At 40.6% G+C, this 13,356-nt stretch overlaps 1 protein-coding gene across 6 annotated transcripts in view; it reads right to left on the bottom strand.

Moving 5' to 3' along the window:
- Positions 1-1,083: 1,083 nt before the first annotated feature.
- ZNF143 (zinc finger protein 143) overlaps positions 1,084-13,356 on the bottom strand; it is a 65,422-nt gene continuing 53,149 nt past the window's right edge. For all 6 annotated transcript variants that reach the window (XM_025894263.2, XM_025894262.2, XM_073882929.1 and 3 more), the window contains exons 13-16: positions 12,310-12,458; positions 9,115-9,276; positions 3,358-3,504; positions 1,084-2,088 (exon numbers count right to left, since the gene is read on the bottom strand). In XM_025894263.2, coding sequence (XP_025750048.1) covers positions 2,005-2,088; positions 3,358-3,504; positions 9,115-9,276; positions 12,310-12,458 — 542 coding nt within the window. In that variant the 3' untranslated portion in view covers positions 1,084-2,004. The remainder of the gene's footprint in view (positions 2,089-3,357; positions 3,505-9,114; positions 9,277-12,309; positions 12,459-13,356) is intronic.

Consider the following 13,356-nt stretch of genomic DNA (forward strand, 5'->3'; position numbering starts at 1 on the left):
TGGCAAAGGGGCTGGGGTGAGGGAGAAAGCCTGTGATCTGAGCAAAGGCAGCTGTCAGGGGAGCAGGGAGGCTGACAGCCCGGGTTTGGTCCTGGGAAGCACAGCAGACCTGGGTGGGCCCCGCAGAGGAGCTCCTGGGCAGTGGCCACGACCGGTACTGGGAGGCCAGAGCACCGCCCTGTGATTTTGCAGATCTTCCTCTTCCTCTGTCTGTCCATGCCAGCGCTTGCTGAGCCTTAGCAGGCCTCACCTGGGAGTTCTTCTGTGTGTGTTTAAATGTCTCAGTCAAGAGTGAAGACTGGATCTGTGTGTGACTAAGACCTTTTCTGATGTTAAGTATCTGTGAGGCGCTTTGAAGGGAAAGCAACCAGTCCCCTGCCCAACCCCCATTTCAGATGACTAAGTCATGACCCTTTTTAACAAGACTTCAAAGAAACCTCATCAAAGATAACATTTATATTGAATAAAACAGTACAACAGTTTTCCCCTTTTTACTGTAAAGCTTGAAATGAAACACGAGCGCCTCATTGCAGCTCTCCGGCAAACAAAGCATAGTGAACCACAGTGAAGGAGTGGTTATTGCAAGACAAACCTTCCCTCCCCTTTCCACCTTTTTTTTGGACCTTGGTGGACCCTAAGCTGAATTTCTGACATTAGACATGGTTTTTCAAGGGCTCAGGTCATTAGGCAATCAGAAAACACCAGAGCTCATCTCGATCATGTCTGCCACAAATCCCCACCTGAGAAGGCACAGTTGTGGTGTGGTGAAATAGCTTGTGGAATGTGGGGCTCACAAAGTCTGGGTTTTGCCCTGTGTTTGCCCTGCCTCTGCACAGCCAGAGGCCCCGGGTGAGACATTTAACTTCTTAGGAAGCTGTTTCCCCTTGTATCAATGGGGATAATAAATCCCCTATATCTCACAAAATTGTTTTAAGTACATAAAAATGTATGAAAAAATACTTATTCTGTGCTTGATAAACAATATACTCTCGATATACGTGTGTTGGGTTGTAATCGATGCCACTGGTGGTGTTTTCTGCAACACTTCCCCCCCATACCAATTTAATAAAACAAAGGTAAAGGTAACATTTTAAAAATTGCTGTATTCAAAATTAATAATAAACTTTAGGGTAAATAAGCTTTAAAACAAAAGTACATAAGCAAAAATAAATAATTTACACCGACCCACTAACCTAATTTTCAGAGTAAAGCCATTTTCAATTACAGCGCTGTTATCCCGGGCTCCAGCCTGTGGTCAAATTTTGATAGTTCATTATTTTTTAAAAAACAGTAACAAAAAATTGAACGCTAAGTAAAATCTTTAACAAAACCAAAGCACTGGATTTAACTTTTTAATTTTAAATAACCAAACTTTGTCATTTTATACATAATCCAATGTAATGGATCCAATTCAATATAATTAGCATCTCAGCTTGAAGAGGTGGTATTTTAACAGGGATGGAAAACTATAATGAATAGTCTTCAAACCGTGAGGTACAAATAAAAACATACAAGTATACAGTAGAACAAAAACTGCAGACACTCTATTAACTTGGGGAAATATCTGAAGGCTTTACATCCTTTATTATCCATGATGGCTTTTGGAATTGATTGTTTGAAGTATAGAACCTTTGACGTTTTAGATACAGCCTTTTTTAATTTTTTCACAGTAAGTTAAAAATCCATCATAAGACTCCATAAGACTCCACTGATCTTGCATGTAGACGCTAGGAGTTTGCAAACTGATAAAAGAGTAACGTGAAACTTCACTGTATTGCCCTAATTTCATACAACCTTGTACACAATGAATCTGTTTGGGAATCTATTCCAAGAGTTATATACACAAAAGTGTCAAGAATAAACTGTTCTCCACTCTTGCATAAAAATGTGTACAGTATGTCAGGAATGGAAAAATTCTAATTTTCCTGGGCCCGGGCTCATGGATGTCTGCTGCCTGAAGATTTGAAAGGCTCCTTCTGATGTAGTGCCCCACTGTTTCGAGGATTAATCATCCAACCCTGGCGTTTCTCCTTGTTGGATCCTAGATGCTATTCTGATGGCTTCTTCCAGAGATGGCTGTTCTCCAAGCTGAAACAGGAAAAAACACAAAGGCATACCAAAGAGAATATCAAAGAAACAGAATATGCCAGAAGTAAAATTTTTTTAAGGAGTTTTATTTATTTATTTCACAGAGAGAGAGAGAGCACAAGCAGGGGGAGCTGCAGGCAGAGGGAGAGGGAGAAGCAGGCTTCCCGCTGAGCAGAGAGCCGGACATGGGGCTCGATCCCAGGACGCTGGAATCATGGCTTAAGCTGAAGGCAGAGGCTTAACTGACTGAGCCACCCAGGTGCCCCCCAAAAGTAAAATTTCTCTCTAATTCTGACAGCTGGACTTAAGATACTACTGCTGATCCAATCATTAAGAGCAGAAAAAAATCCTTGCAGGAGTATAATGTAGTTTCTTTCTTTAGGATTTTGATAAACCTTCACTCGTGCAACAGACAAAAGATGCTCATCTTTTCTAATGGAGGCACTGACAGAGCATCCTGAGCCATTAGCTTCTATGCCCATAAACTAAATTAAAACAAATGGTTGGCATTTTCCTGAATGTGTTCCTTCTTCCAAGTAAATACATGAAAAACAACGCTTCCCAAGGAAAGGTAATCTGCACCTAGCATTCTAGACTCTCTGCTTTAATCCAGTGACTTCCCTGAGAACAGTCTTTTCTGTCTTCTGATGTTCCCCCAACATAAAACACAGCTGTGCAGGGATTCTCAAGGGACTAACTTGGGGTCTCTGTTTACACTAGGTTCATTTGCAAGGAGTAGCTCTTAAGTGCTTTCTAGAATCCTACCTAATGAGACTTATTTTGAAAGTAAAGATGGCTGGCTGGGGGCATGCTGGGATGTTTTACCAGAAGCTTTTCTTTTTCTTGCTATCAATTCCCCTAGGGGCACCTGGGTGGCTCAGTCCTTTAGCCTCTGCCTTCGGCTCAGTTCATGATCCCAGAGTCCTGGGATCCAGCCCCACATCGGGATCTCTGCTCTGCGGGAGGCCTGCTTGTCCCTCTCCCACTCCCCCTGCTTGTGTTCCTCCTCTGTGTCTCTGTCAAATGAATAAATAAAATCTTAAATAAATAAATAAATAAATAATAAATAAATAAATAAATTCCCCTAAAACATGCAAAGATAATACAGAGCAAAGTGCCAGTTTCTTTGAGTCCACCGCAAACAGCAGTTTTCTTCAAGGAGCGAAGTACCATAGATTATTCTGTGCCTTGCCTCAAGTGAAGGTTATGAGTAGAGGACAGCACACAAGGCCGAGAGCTGTGAAGGAACCCAGCTGTCACTGTACTCACCTGAACTGCAATCTGGGTGCCGTTGGATGTGGCCACTAAGGTCAGAGGCCTGGTTTCTGTGGTTACTAAGTGATGGCTGTGCTGCTGGTGCCCCATTTCTGATGAGGCAGTATGGAATGCTGCCAAGTCCTGAGCCACAATTGCAACCTTCAACAAAAAGTAGACAGAAGGAAAGCTATGATTAAGTACATTAAACTCCATTTAATGCAAGAGACTATCTTCGGATCTGAAAGGAAAAACTCCCTTCTGACCACAGACTTGTAGAAGCCTAGAGCTGGAAGAGAACTTATATATTGTCTATTCTAGACTCTTCTTCTTCTTTTTTTAAGATTTATTTATTTATTTTATATATAGAGTATGAGCAGGGGGAGGAGCAGAGGGAGAGGGAGAGAATCTCCAGCAGACTCGCCGCTGAGCATGGAGCCCCACACAGGGCTAGATCCCATGACCCTGAGATCATGACATGAACTGAAATCAAGAGTCGGATGTTCAACCGGACTGAGCCATGCAGGTGGCCCTAGACTCTTCTTTTTTACTTGAAGAAGCTGAGGCTCAGAAAGAAGGGACTTATCCAAGCTTCGTGAACCAATGACATAACAGGTTAGATGACACTGGACAAGGGGATCTGCTACACCAGGCTCCATTAACCAAGGGCGACGTGACTATGCCTATAGGTTCTATTACCCTAAGTGGCTGCTTGGAAGGTTACACATGTGGACTAATTCATATCTCAAAGGTCTATTTACTCCTGAGTGGGGATAAATGGTAGGTAATATACTATTTTCTCCTATTTACCTGTTGCATTTAAAATTAGATTTCCATTTCAGTAGGAAAACTGAAAGGGCTGGGGATTGACTAGAGGGGGGTCACAAAGGAACTTTCCAGGGTGACAGAAATGTTCTATATCTTGTTTGGAATGGTGGTTATATGGGTGTACATATTTAACAACTCACTGAATTGTAAGTTTAAGATCTGTACGTTTCATTGTATGTAAATTTTACCTCAATTAAGAAAAAACAGATTGTGAGCTGATATGGAAAACCTTCGTTAGTGGTCAGAGAGATGACAATAAAAACAGAATTCAACTTTTGCTTGTGAATTATGCAAATATAAAAAAAATCCTCAATACTAGCAAGAAGAGTACAGAAAAACAAGGCAGCTTTTAGATCCATGGCATAATTGTTAAAACTTTTTGGATAACAATTTGGCAGTATGTAGCAAACAGCTTAAAATACTTTATACCATTAATAATTCCATGTCTAGAATTTGTTCCTATGAATATAATCAAAAGCTTGTACAACAATCTATGTATGTGGAATAAGTTCCATTTGATGGATTACTTTACAAATGATAAAAATCCTTTTATAAGAACACTTAATTGGTATGAGAAAGTGCTCAGAATATAGTGTTAGATGACAAGCACAAAATTATAATCCTAACTCTGTACACACCACACATACATCCACCCACACAAAGTAAGTGGTCCTAAATGTTGAGACTAGTTTTTTTTTAATTTTTTATTGTTATGTTAATCACCATATATTACCTCATTTGTTTTGGTGTAGTGTTCCATGATTCATTGTTTGTTCATAACACCCAGTGCTCCATGCAGAATGTGCCCTCTTTAATACCCGAGACTAGTTATTTTAACATCAAAAGAGTATAGCAGGTTTTTAAAAAGATGTTATTTGTAAGTAATCTCTATACCCAATGTGCGGCTCGAAATCACAACCTTGAGATTAAGAGTCCACACTCCACTGACTGAACCTGTCAGTCACCCCGATTATAGCAGATTTTTAGTTTGAGTCTCTATTTTTAATTCTTTTGGATATATCGCTACAAGCGGAATTATAGGATCATATGTAATTCTATGTTCAACTTTTTTTAAGTAGACTCTATGCCCAACATGGGGCTTGAACTCATGACCCCAAGATCAAGAGTCACACACTCTACCAACTGAGCCAGCCAGGCGTCCCACTATGTTCAACTTTTTTTTGTTTAAGATTTTATTTATTTATTTGAGAGAGAGAGAGAAAGTGCGAGCAGGGGGAAGGGCAGAGGGAGAGAGAGAATTCCAAGCAGACTCTACGCCCAGCCCAGAGTCCGACATGGGGCTCGATCTCACAACCCTGAGATTACAGCCTGAACCAAAACCAAGAGTCAGACACTTAATCAAATGAGCCATTCAGGTGCCCCTATGTTCAACTTTTTGAGGAACTGCTATACTGTTTTTCACAGTACTTGCACCATTTTCCATTCCAATGAGCAATGCACCAGAGTTCCAATTTTTCTGCATTCTCAGCAACACTTGTTACTGTCTGTCTTTTGGATAATAGCCTAACCTAATGGGGGTGAAGTGGTATGTCAGTGTGGTTTTGATTTGTATCTCCCTGATGACTAATGATGTTGAACATCTTTTCACGTGCTATCTCGTCATCACTAAATCTTGTTGGAGAAATGTCTATTCAAGTCCTTTGTTTTTGCTTAAATTGGGTTGCTTGGTTTTTTTGTTGCTGAGTTATAGGAAGTTTTTATCTAAGTATTCATCCCTTATCACATATATAATTTGCAAGTATTTCCTCTCATTATGTAGATTGTCTTTTCACTCTCCTGGTCCTGGCCTTTGATGCACAAAGTTTTTAATTTAATTTTTTATTTTATTTTGTTTTTTTTTTCCTTTTCAAATTTTTAAATTCTAGTTAGTGAACAAAGTTTTTAATTTTGAACAAGTTTAATTTATTTATTTCTTTCATTGCCTCTGCTTTTGGTATCATACATAAATAATTCCCTAATCTGGGTCGTGAAGATTTTCATTTATATTTTCTTCTAAGCATTATATAGTTTTTAGCTCTTAAATTTAGGTCTTTAATACATTCTGAGTTAATTTTTATATATGGTATAAGGTAAAGGTCCAGCTTCATTCCTTCTCATGTGAATATAGTTTTCCCAGCACCATTTGTTTAAAGGACCATCCTTTCCCACTGAATGGTCAAATTTTAATTGTTGAAATTTAACTGACTATATATGTGAGGGTCTGTTTCTAGACTTTCTATTCTATTACACTGGGAATATACATTACTTTTGTAATCTCAAATTAAAATAGAGAGCACAGACTCTTCTTTATATACCTGCTAACTAGGCTTCCAGAGGCACCTGAAAAACCGAGTCTAAGAAATCCAATTACCTTAAGAATAAAAAGGCCAGTGAAGGACCAATTGCTTTCTTCTCATGCATGTAAAGAACTAGGCAATTTAAGCATTACAGATAATTCACAGGTGGTGTCTGGACACCCCAAGTGGATAGCCAACATCTGCCCCATGGCCTACAGTTGCAGAAGAAGGAGCAATGGCGGCATCTGGTCCTCAAATGAAACCCCCACTCCTGTTGTAATATCCCTGGTTGTTGGAAGCTGCCTGGCTTCATTCCAGCCCTCAAAACTGTCTCTCCTGAAAATTTTCCTATACCCCAGGCTACAGATAAACTACAAAAGAATGTTTGCCTTAGGGTCACTATCCTTCCAGACCTGCAACTGTAACTGGCATAAGGTGTATTTACCCAAGCTGTGCCATGCACCCATCCAGGGATCCTACAGCCACGGAAATGACTGGGACCACTCTGTAAGACAGCCTGAAAGCTAGTGGTTGGGTTTTGCTTTTGTTTCTGTTTTTGCATAGAGTGTAATTAACAAACAATAAAAATGCACAAATCTTTAGGTGTTCTGTTGAGTTCTGACAGATACATCTGTGGAACCACCACCTAAAACAAAATAAGAGAACAGTTCCTTCATGTTCCATCCCATCAATTTCCTTCCCCCGGTCAAGCAGCATTTTCTGATTTCTATCACCATGGATTTGTTTTGTCTGTTCTTGGATTCCATGTAAGTGAAATCATACGATACGTATTCTAGTGGAATTGCTTGGTCATGGGGTATAAGAAACCACCAAACAGTTCTTCAAAGTGGTTATATCATTTTACACTCCCACGAGTGTGTACGAATGTTCTAGTTGCTTCATATCTTTACCAGATGTTAGTCTTTTGTTTTAGTAATTTTCCTGTGTCTGAAATGGTGGTATCTCATTGTGATTTTAACTTGCATTTCTTTAATAACTACAGATTTGAGCACTTTTTTATGTTATTGGCCATTCTTGCATTTTCTTTTGTGAGAGATCTGTTCAAATGAGCAAATGATTTGCTCATTTAAAAAAAATTGTATTTATTTTACTCATTTTTAATGGGCTATTTGTTGATTTGTAGAAGTTTCTTATATATTTTCAATACAAATCCGGTGTCAGATATATATAGTGTGAATATATTTTTCCCAGTCTGAGGCTTATCTAATCTTTTTCTTAATGGTGTCTTTTGGTGAGCAGAATTAATTTTGATGAAGTCCAATTTATCATTTTTGTTCTTTTATTGGTAGTGCATTTTTTATCCTAAGAAATCTTTACCCTAAGGTTACAAAAATATTCACTTTTCTTCCAGAAGCTTTATGATTCTGAATTGTGTATTTCAAGGTGTAAAGACTTTCAACTTTGTTCTTTTTTCAAGGTCGTTTTATTTATCATAGGTCCTTTCATTTTCATGTAAATTTTAAAATGAGATTATGTAATATCTTCAAAAGAGCCTGCTGGAATTTTGATTGTGATGGTATGGAATTTATAAATGAATTTATGAAGAATGAGAGCTACTAATTTTGACAGACTCTTTCATTGAACACGGTAAAGTAGCTGTAGTGAATCTCAACACTGCTTTCAGCATAGCACAAGAACAATTGTTAAAATGTGTTAATATCATGTATTTTAAGGGAAATGAAAAATTAAAACTACAAAGAGCTACATCAGATCAGCAAAAATTTAAAAGTTTGATACCACTATGTTGACTCTACAGAAGGGAAAGATGCGGTCTCAATGCTCCTGATGGTCACGTGGATGGGCACGGCCCTAGAAGGGAAGCTTGGCGCTACTTATCACAATTACGAATGCACTCTAGGATTTGCCTAGCAGACTGACTCACACACGTGCAAAATCACATGACCACAAGGTTACGTGCTGTTTGAAACAGCACAAATCTTTAATTATGGTGTTCATACAGTGAAATATCATATAGTTGCTCTCTATATAATGAAACAGAAATATTTTTTAGATGTATAATTAAGTTAAAAAAAACACAAAGTGAAGAACAGTATTGTTCACTACCATAAGAAAAAAAGGAAGGGGGGAAGATGACTATTTGTATTTGTTTGTATATGCTTCACGAATTCCTGGAAGATTATGCAAGAAACTAGTAACAATGGATTATCTCTGCGGGCGGCAAGAACTCGGTTGCTGGAGGCAGCGGTAGGAGGAAGACTTTTCACTGCATACCTGTATATACTTTTTGATTTCTGAACTATGTGAATATATTACATATTCAAAATATTAAATAAAGTAAATTTTGCAAATGAACTTTTCCTAACTATCTGATGATGATCATAGGAGGGGCTACCATTAATGAATATATACCTGGGCTTTATATTAAGTACTTTATATGCATTATCTCATTCAATCCTTTTATCAATCTTATGGTGTGGATGCAACAATCACTCCTATTTTACAGAGGAGGAAAAACAGACCCAGAGGGTTGTGTGGCTAATGCTATAAAGCTGGGATTCAATCCAAAGTTTTTGTGCTTACCACCACCATATCACATTGCATATCTACGTAACAGTTATGATATTGGTATGTGTGCTGATTCATATAAAAAGAAAATAGCAATTACCTGCTGTCCTTCTGTGCCCTCAGCCGTAACCATAGCGACAGAGTGTGTTCCTCCTGAGGAGATGACTGCATCGTGAGCCGGGACTGTGATGGGTGTGCCATCCTGCGTTACCATTGTGATGGTATTGCCAATGGCTTGCATGTCAGCTTGAGATATGTTGACCTGCAATACGATGCATTTTACAAATCAGTCTGTTTCTTGTTGTATTTGGCAATCTTTTTTTTTTTAACTTTTTAAGTAATCTCTACATTCAACGTGGGGCTTGAACGCACAACCCCAAGATCAAGAGTCACATGTTCCACTGACTGAGCCCAACAGGCACCCCAAAACTGACAATTTCTTAAACGCATTTCCTCCTCTCCATCTCTGCTGCCAATTTAGACCCTTATTTTCCTCTCGTCTGACTTCCTGCAATACAACTTCTTTCTAGGTATCCAATCCAACCCTTACCTAAACCATCCTCTACCTTGACACTTTTTTTTAAATATTTTATTTATTTATCTGAGAGAGAGAGAGAATGAGAGATAGAGAGCACGAGAGGGAAGAGGGTCAGAGGGAGAAGCAGACTCCCTGCTGAGCAGGGAGCCTGATGCAGGACTCGATCCCGGGACTCCAGGATCATCACCTGAGCCGAAGGCAGTCGCTCAACCAACTGAGCCACCCAGGCGCCCGACCTTGACACTTTTTTTAAGATTTTATTTATTAAGAGAGAGTGAGCAAGAGAGAGCACAAGCAGGGTGAAGGGCAGAGGGAGAAGCAGATTCCCCGCAGAGCAGGGAGACTGATGTGGGACTTAATCCCAGGACTCTGTGACCACGACCTGAGCCGAAGGTAGATGCCTAACCGACTGAGCCACCCAGGCGCCCTACCTTGACACCTTTTTAAGAAAACAAATTTCATTATGCTCCCTGCTTACATCCCCAGTGACCCCCGTCACTAGAGTTCAGACTTCTTACATGGCATTTGTGACCTTTCGCAATTTGGCTTTAACAGCTTCTCCAGACACCTTCTACTACTTCTAAACCAGCATCTGGCACTCCCAGCCACAACTAATCGTTCGCAGTTCCAGAATGTCATATTCTGTTACATCTTCGTGACTTTTCCCTTCCTTTCACTCTGCCTACCAAATTCATGAAAATTCTTCAAGATCCTACTAAATGGCCACTCGGGGCGCCTGGCTGGCTCAGTCGGTTAAGTGTCTGACTTCAGCTCAGGTTGTGATCTCTGGGTCCTGGGATCAGTCCCACACTGGGCTCCCTGTTCGGCAGGGAGTCTGCTTCTCCCTCTCCTTCTGCCCCTCCCCCACTCATGCTCTCTCTCAAATGAATAAATGGCCACTCTCTATAAGGGTTTCCAAGATTCCTTCAGGAAGAATCATTTACTCCTTCCTCCAGGCTGACACTGCACTTTACACATTCCTCAATTATATACCCATCATTATAAGAAGTTATTGTTCATTTAGGAATATCTCCCTCCTACTAGACTATGATACCCACCCCCACTTTCTGTACTCCCCACACTAAGCCTACCAGAATATCTGGCATTGGGTAGAATTCAATAACTCTTTACTATTTAATTGACTAAAGGAATGGAAGAGAAATCTAATCCCTGAAGGAAAAAGGGAGGTTACATCTGGAGAAACTACATCAGGATAAGGGAAATAGCTGTTCTGGAACACATGAAGGGGGATGAGGCTCATTTTATCTGGTCAGAGAGGAGCCAGGAGTGGTTGACATAGCAGTAGGTTCCAGTTTGATAAACAACAGAATTATCCAACAAAGGAACAGGCTGCCTCTTACGAAAGAAACTGCCTTATCTGTTTGGGGGCTGCTGTGGTGGGAAATTCTCCTGTATCAGGAGGGAGGGAGGTTACATCGCATGACTTCAAGAGGGTCTCTGTTTTTTGTTTTTTTTAATATTTTATTTATTTATTCATGAGAGTCAGAGAGAGAGGCAGAGGCAGAGGCAGAGGGAGAAGCAGGCTCCCCGCCAAGCAGGGAGCCCGATGCGGGACTCGATCCCAGGACCCTGGGATCATGACCTGAGCCGAAGGCAGACGCCCAACCATCTGAGCCACCCAGGCGCCCCAAGAGGGTCTCTGTTGATCTAATTCAAGAAAACGTCTTAGGCTTGATGCTAAATTAAAACTGCATTAGTAAATGTGTTTAATCTTGCATGACAATCAGTGGACAAAGAATACTGTGAGGAAGTAGTGCTGTGAGGGGGAAGGGAAGGAACGGGATGGTACAAGCACCTCGAAATTGCCAATCCCAATCCCGAAAGTGTTCTGTCTCCTAATTAACATCAGCAGAGTAACCGTTATCAACACAAGGGGAGGATTCATCATGGGAGGGAAGCTCTGGGAGAAACAGGGAAGGAGAGGGTTCTCCGTGGAAGAGACAGTTAGAGGAGGATAAAGAGCCCCATATGCCTATTTCTACCAGGTAGAGACAACCTTACTTGGAGCTTAAAAATGAAATCAAGTCTGGATTATTTTAGGCTAGTGGCACCTACAAAGCAATGGTTTGGAGAATAACCATTACTTGCTTTTCCTGGGGAAATCAAGAGACTTGGTCTATTAATTCTGGGAGGTAAGTTAAGTGAACTCCCATTAACTCCAGGTAGGGAGAGAGCTGCACTCTGGAAATTTTACAGTTTTGCCCATTGCTGACTTCCCAGGATCTTTTTTTTTTTTTTAAGTCATCTCTACACTCAATGTGGGGCTTGAAGACCAAGATCAAGAGCCGTACGCTCCACTGACTGAGCCAGCCGGGCGCCCCTCCCACGGTTTTCTAATGATGTCATCATGCCATCGTCCCCTTAGCCAAGGCTCTGCCGGTGTCTCACTCTCACCTCCTGGATCTAATCAGCTACTAAATCCTAGCTTCTCTGATTTATGTTTTCTCATGGATCCTCTACTTTTCAAGCCCTCAATTTCACGGTGGTACTGACCTTTATCACCTCGCCTTTGAACTACACCAGTAACACCACGCGAGTGCTGGAGTCACAAGCATCCCCTCTCCTCTAATGTCCCTGGCACGCGGTCTCTTTCAGCAGCCTACTGGAAAACCTTCAGCTCTAGCACTGCCTGTGAGCTGATATTCGAGGCTTTCCGCAGTTGGGGCCCAACCTGCCTTCCATGTCCATAGTCAGAGAAATATTATTTAACTTGTTTGGCTTTTGGTGGATACTCACATGCTGAGTCCCATCCTGGGATATGAGTGTAACTTGCTGACTCAGCCCAGACTGGGTTACCGTGGCTACTTGTGTAGACACAACATCGTCCCCTTCCACACCTGTAACATACGTGATCTGGGACCCTTTAAGAACATCTTCACTTTGACCTATTTAAAACAAATGAATCATTTATTTGACCAACCAATCACGCTGTTTAGAAAACAGAGGATATATATTTTTTTAATCACTTTGAATATTTATTTTTTTTTCCCAAATTTTTATTTTAATCCCAGTAGAGTTAACATACAGTGTAATATTAGTTTCAGGTGTACAATATAGAGATTCATCCCTTCCCTACATCACCTGGTGCTCATCACAATACTCTTTAATGCCCATCACCTATTTCACCCATCCCCCTCCCGCCCACCTCCCCTCTGGTGACCATCAGTTTGCTAGGCATATTTAAGAGTCTGTTTCTTGGTTTGTCTCTCTTTTTATCCCCTTGCTCCTTTGTTTTGTTTCTTAAATTCCACATGAGTGACATCGTATGGTATTTGTCTTTTTCTGACTTATTTCACTTAGCATAATACTTTCTGCCTCCATCCATGTCGTTGCAAATGGCAAGATTTCATTCCTTTTTATAGCTGAATAACATTCCATCGTGTGTGTGTGTGTGTGTGTGTGTGTGTACATTTTCTTTATGAACACTTGGGCTGCTTCCACACCTTGGCTAGTGTAAATAATGCTGCTATAAACATAGGGGTGAATGTATCCTTTCGAATTAGTGTTTTTGTATTCTTTTTTTTTAAGATTTTATTTATTTATTGGAGAGAGACAGAGAGCATGAGTGGGAGGGGCAGAGGGAGGGAGAGAGAAAGAATCTCAAGCAGACTCTGACTGAGCATGGAGCCCGATGTGGGGCTCAATCTTACAACACTGAGATCATGACCTGAGCTGAAACCAAGGGTCAGACACTCAACCAACAGAGCCGCCCAGGCGCCCCTTGTGTTTTTGTATTCTTTAGGTAAATACCCAGTAGTTCGATTACTGGATCATAGGGTAGTT

The sequence above is a fragment of the Callorhinus ursinus genome, unplaced genomic scaffold, assembly GCF_003265705.2.
Source record: "Callorhinus ursinus isolate GAN/ISIS: 27379988/994484 unplaced genomic scaffold, GSC_fseal_2.0 scaffold49, whole genome shotgun sequence".
Classification (NCBI taxonomy): domain Eukaryota; kingdom Metazoa; phylum Chordata; class Mammalia; order Carnivora; family Otariidae; genus Callorhinus; species Callorhinus ursinus.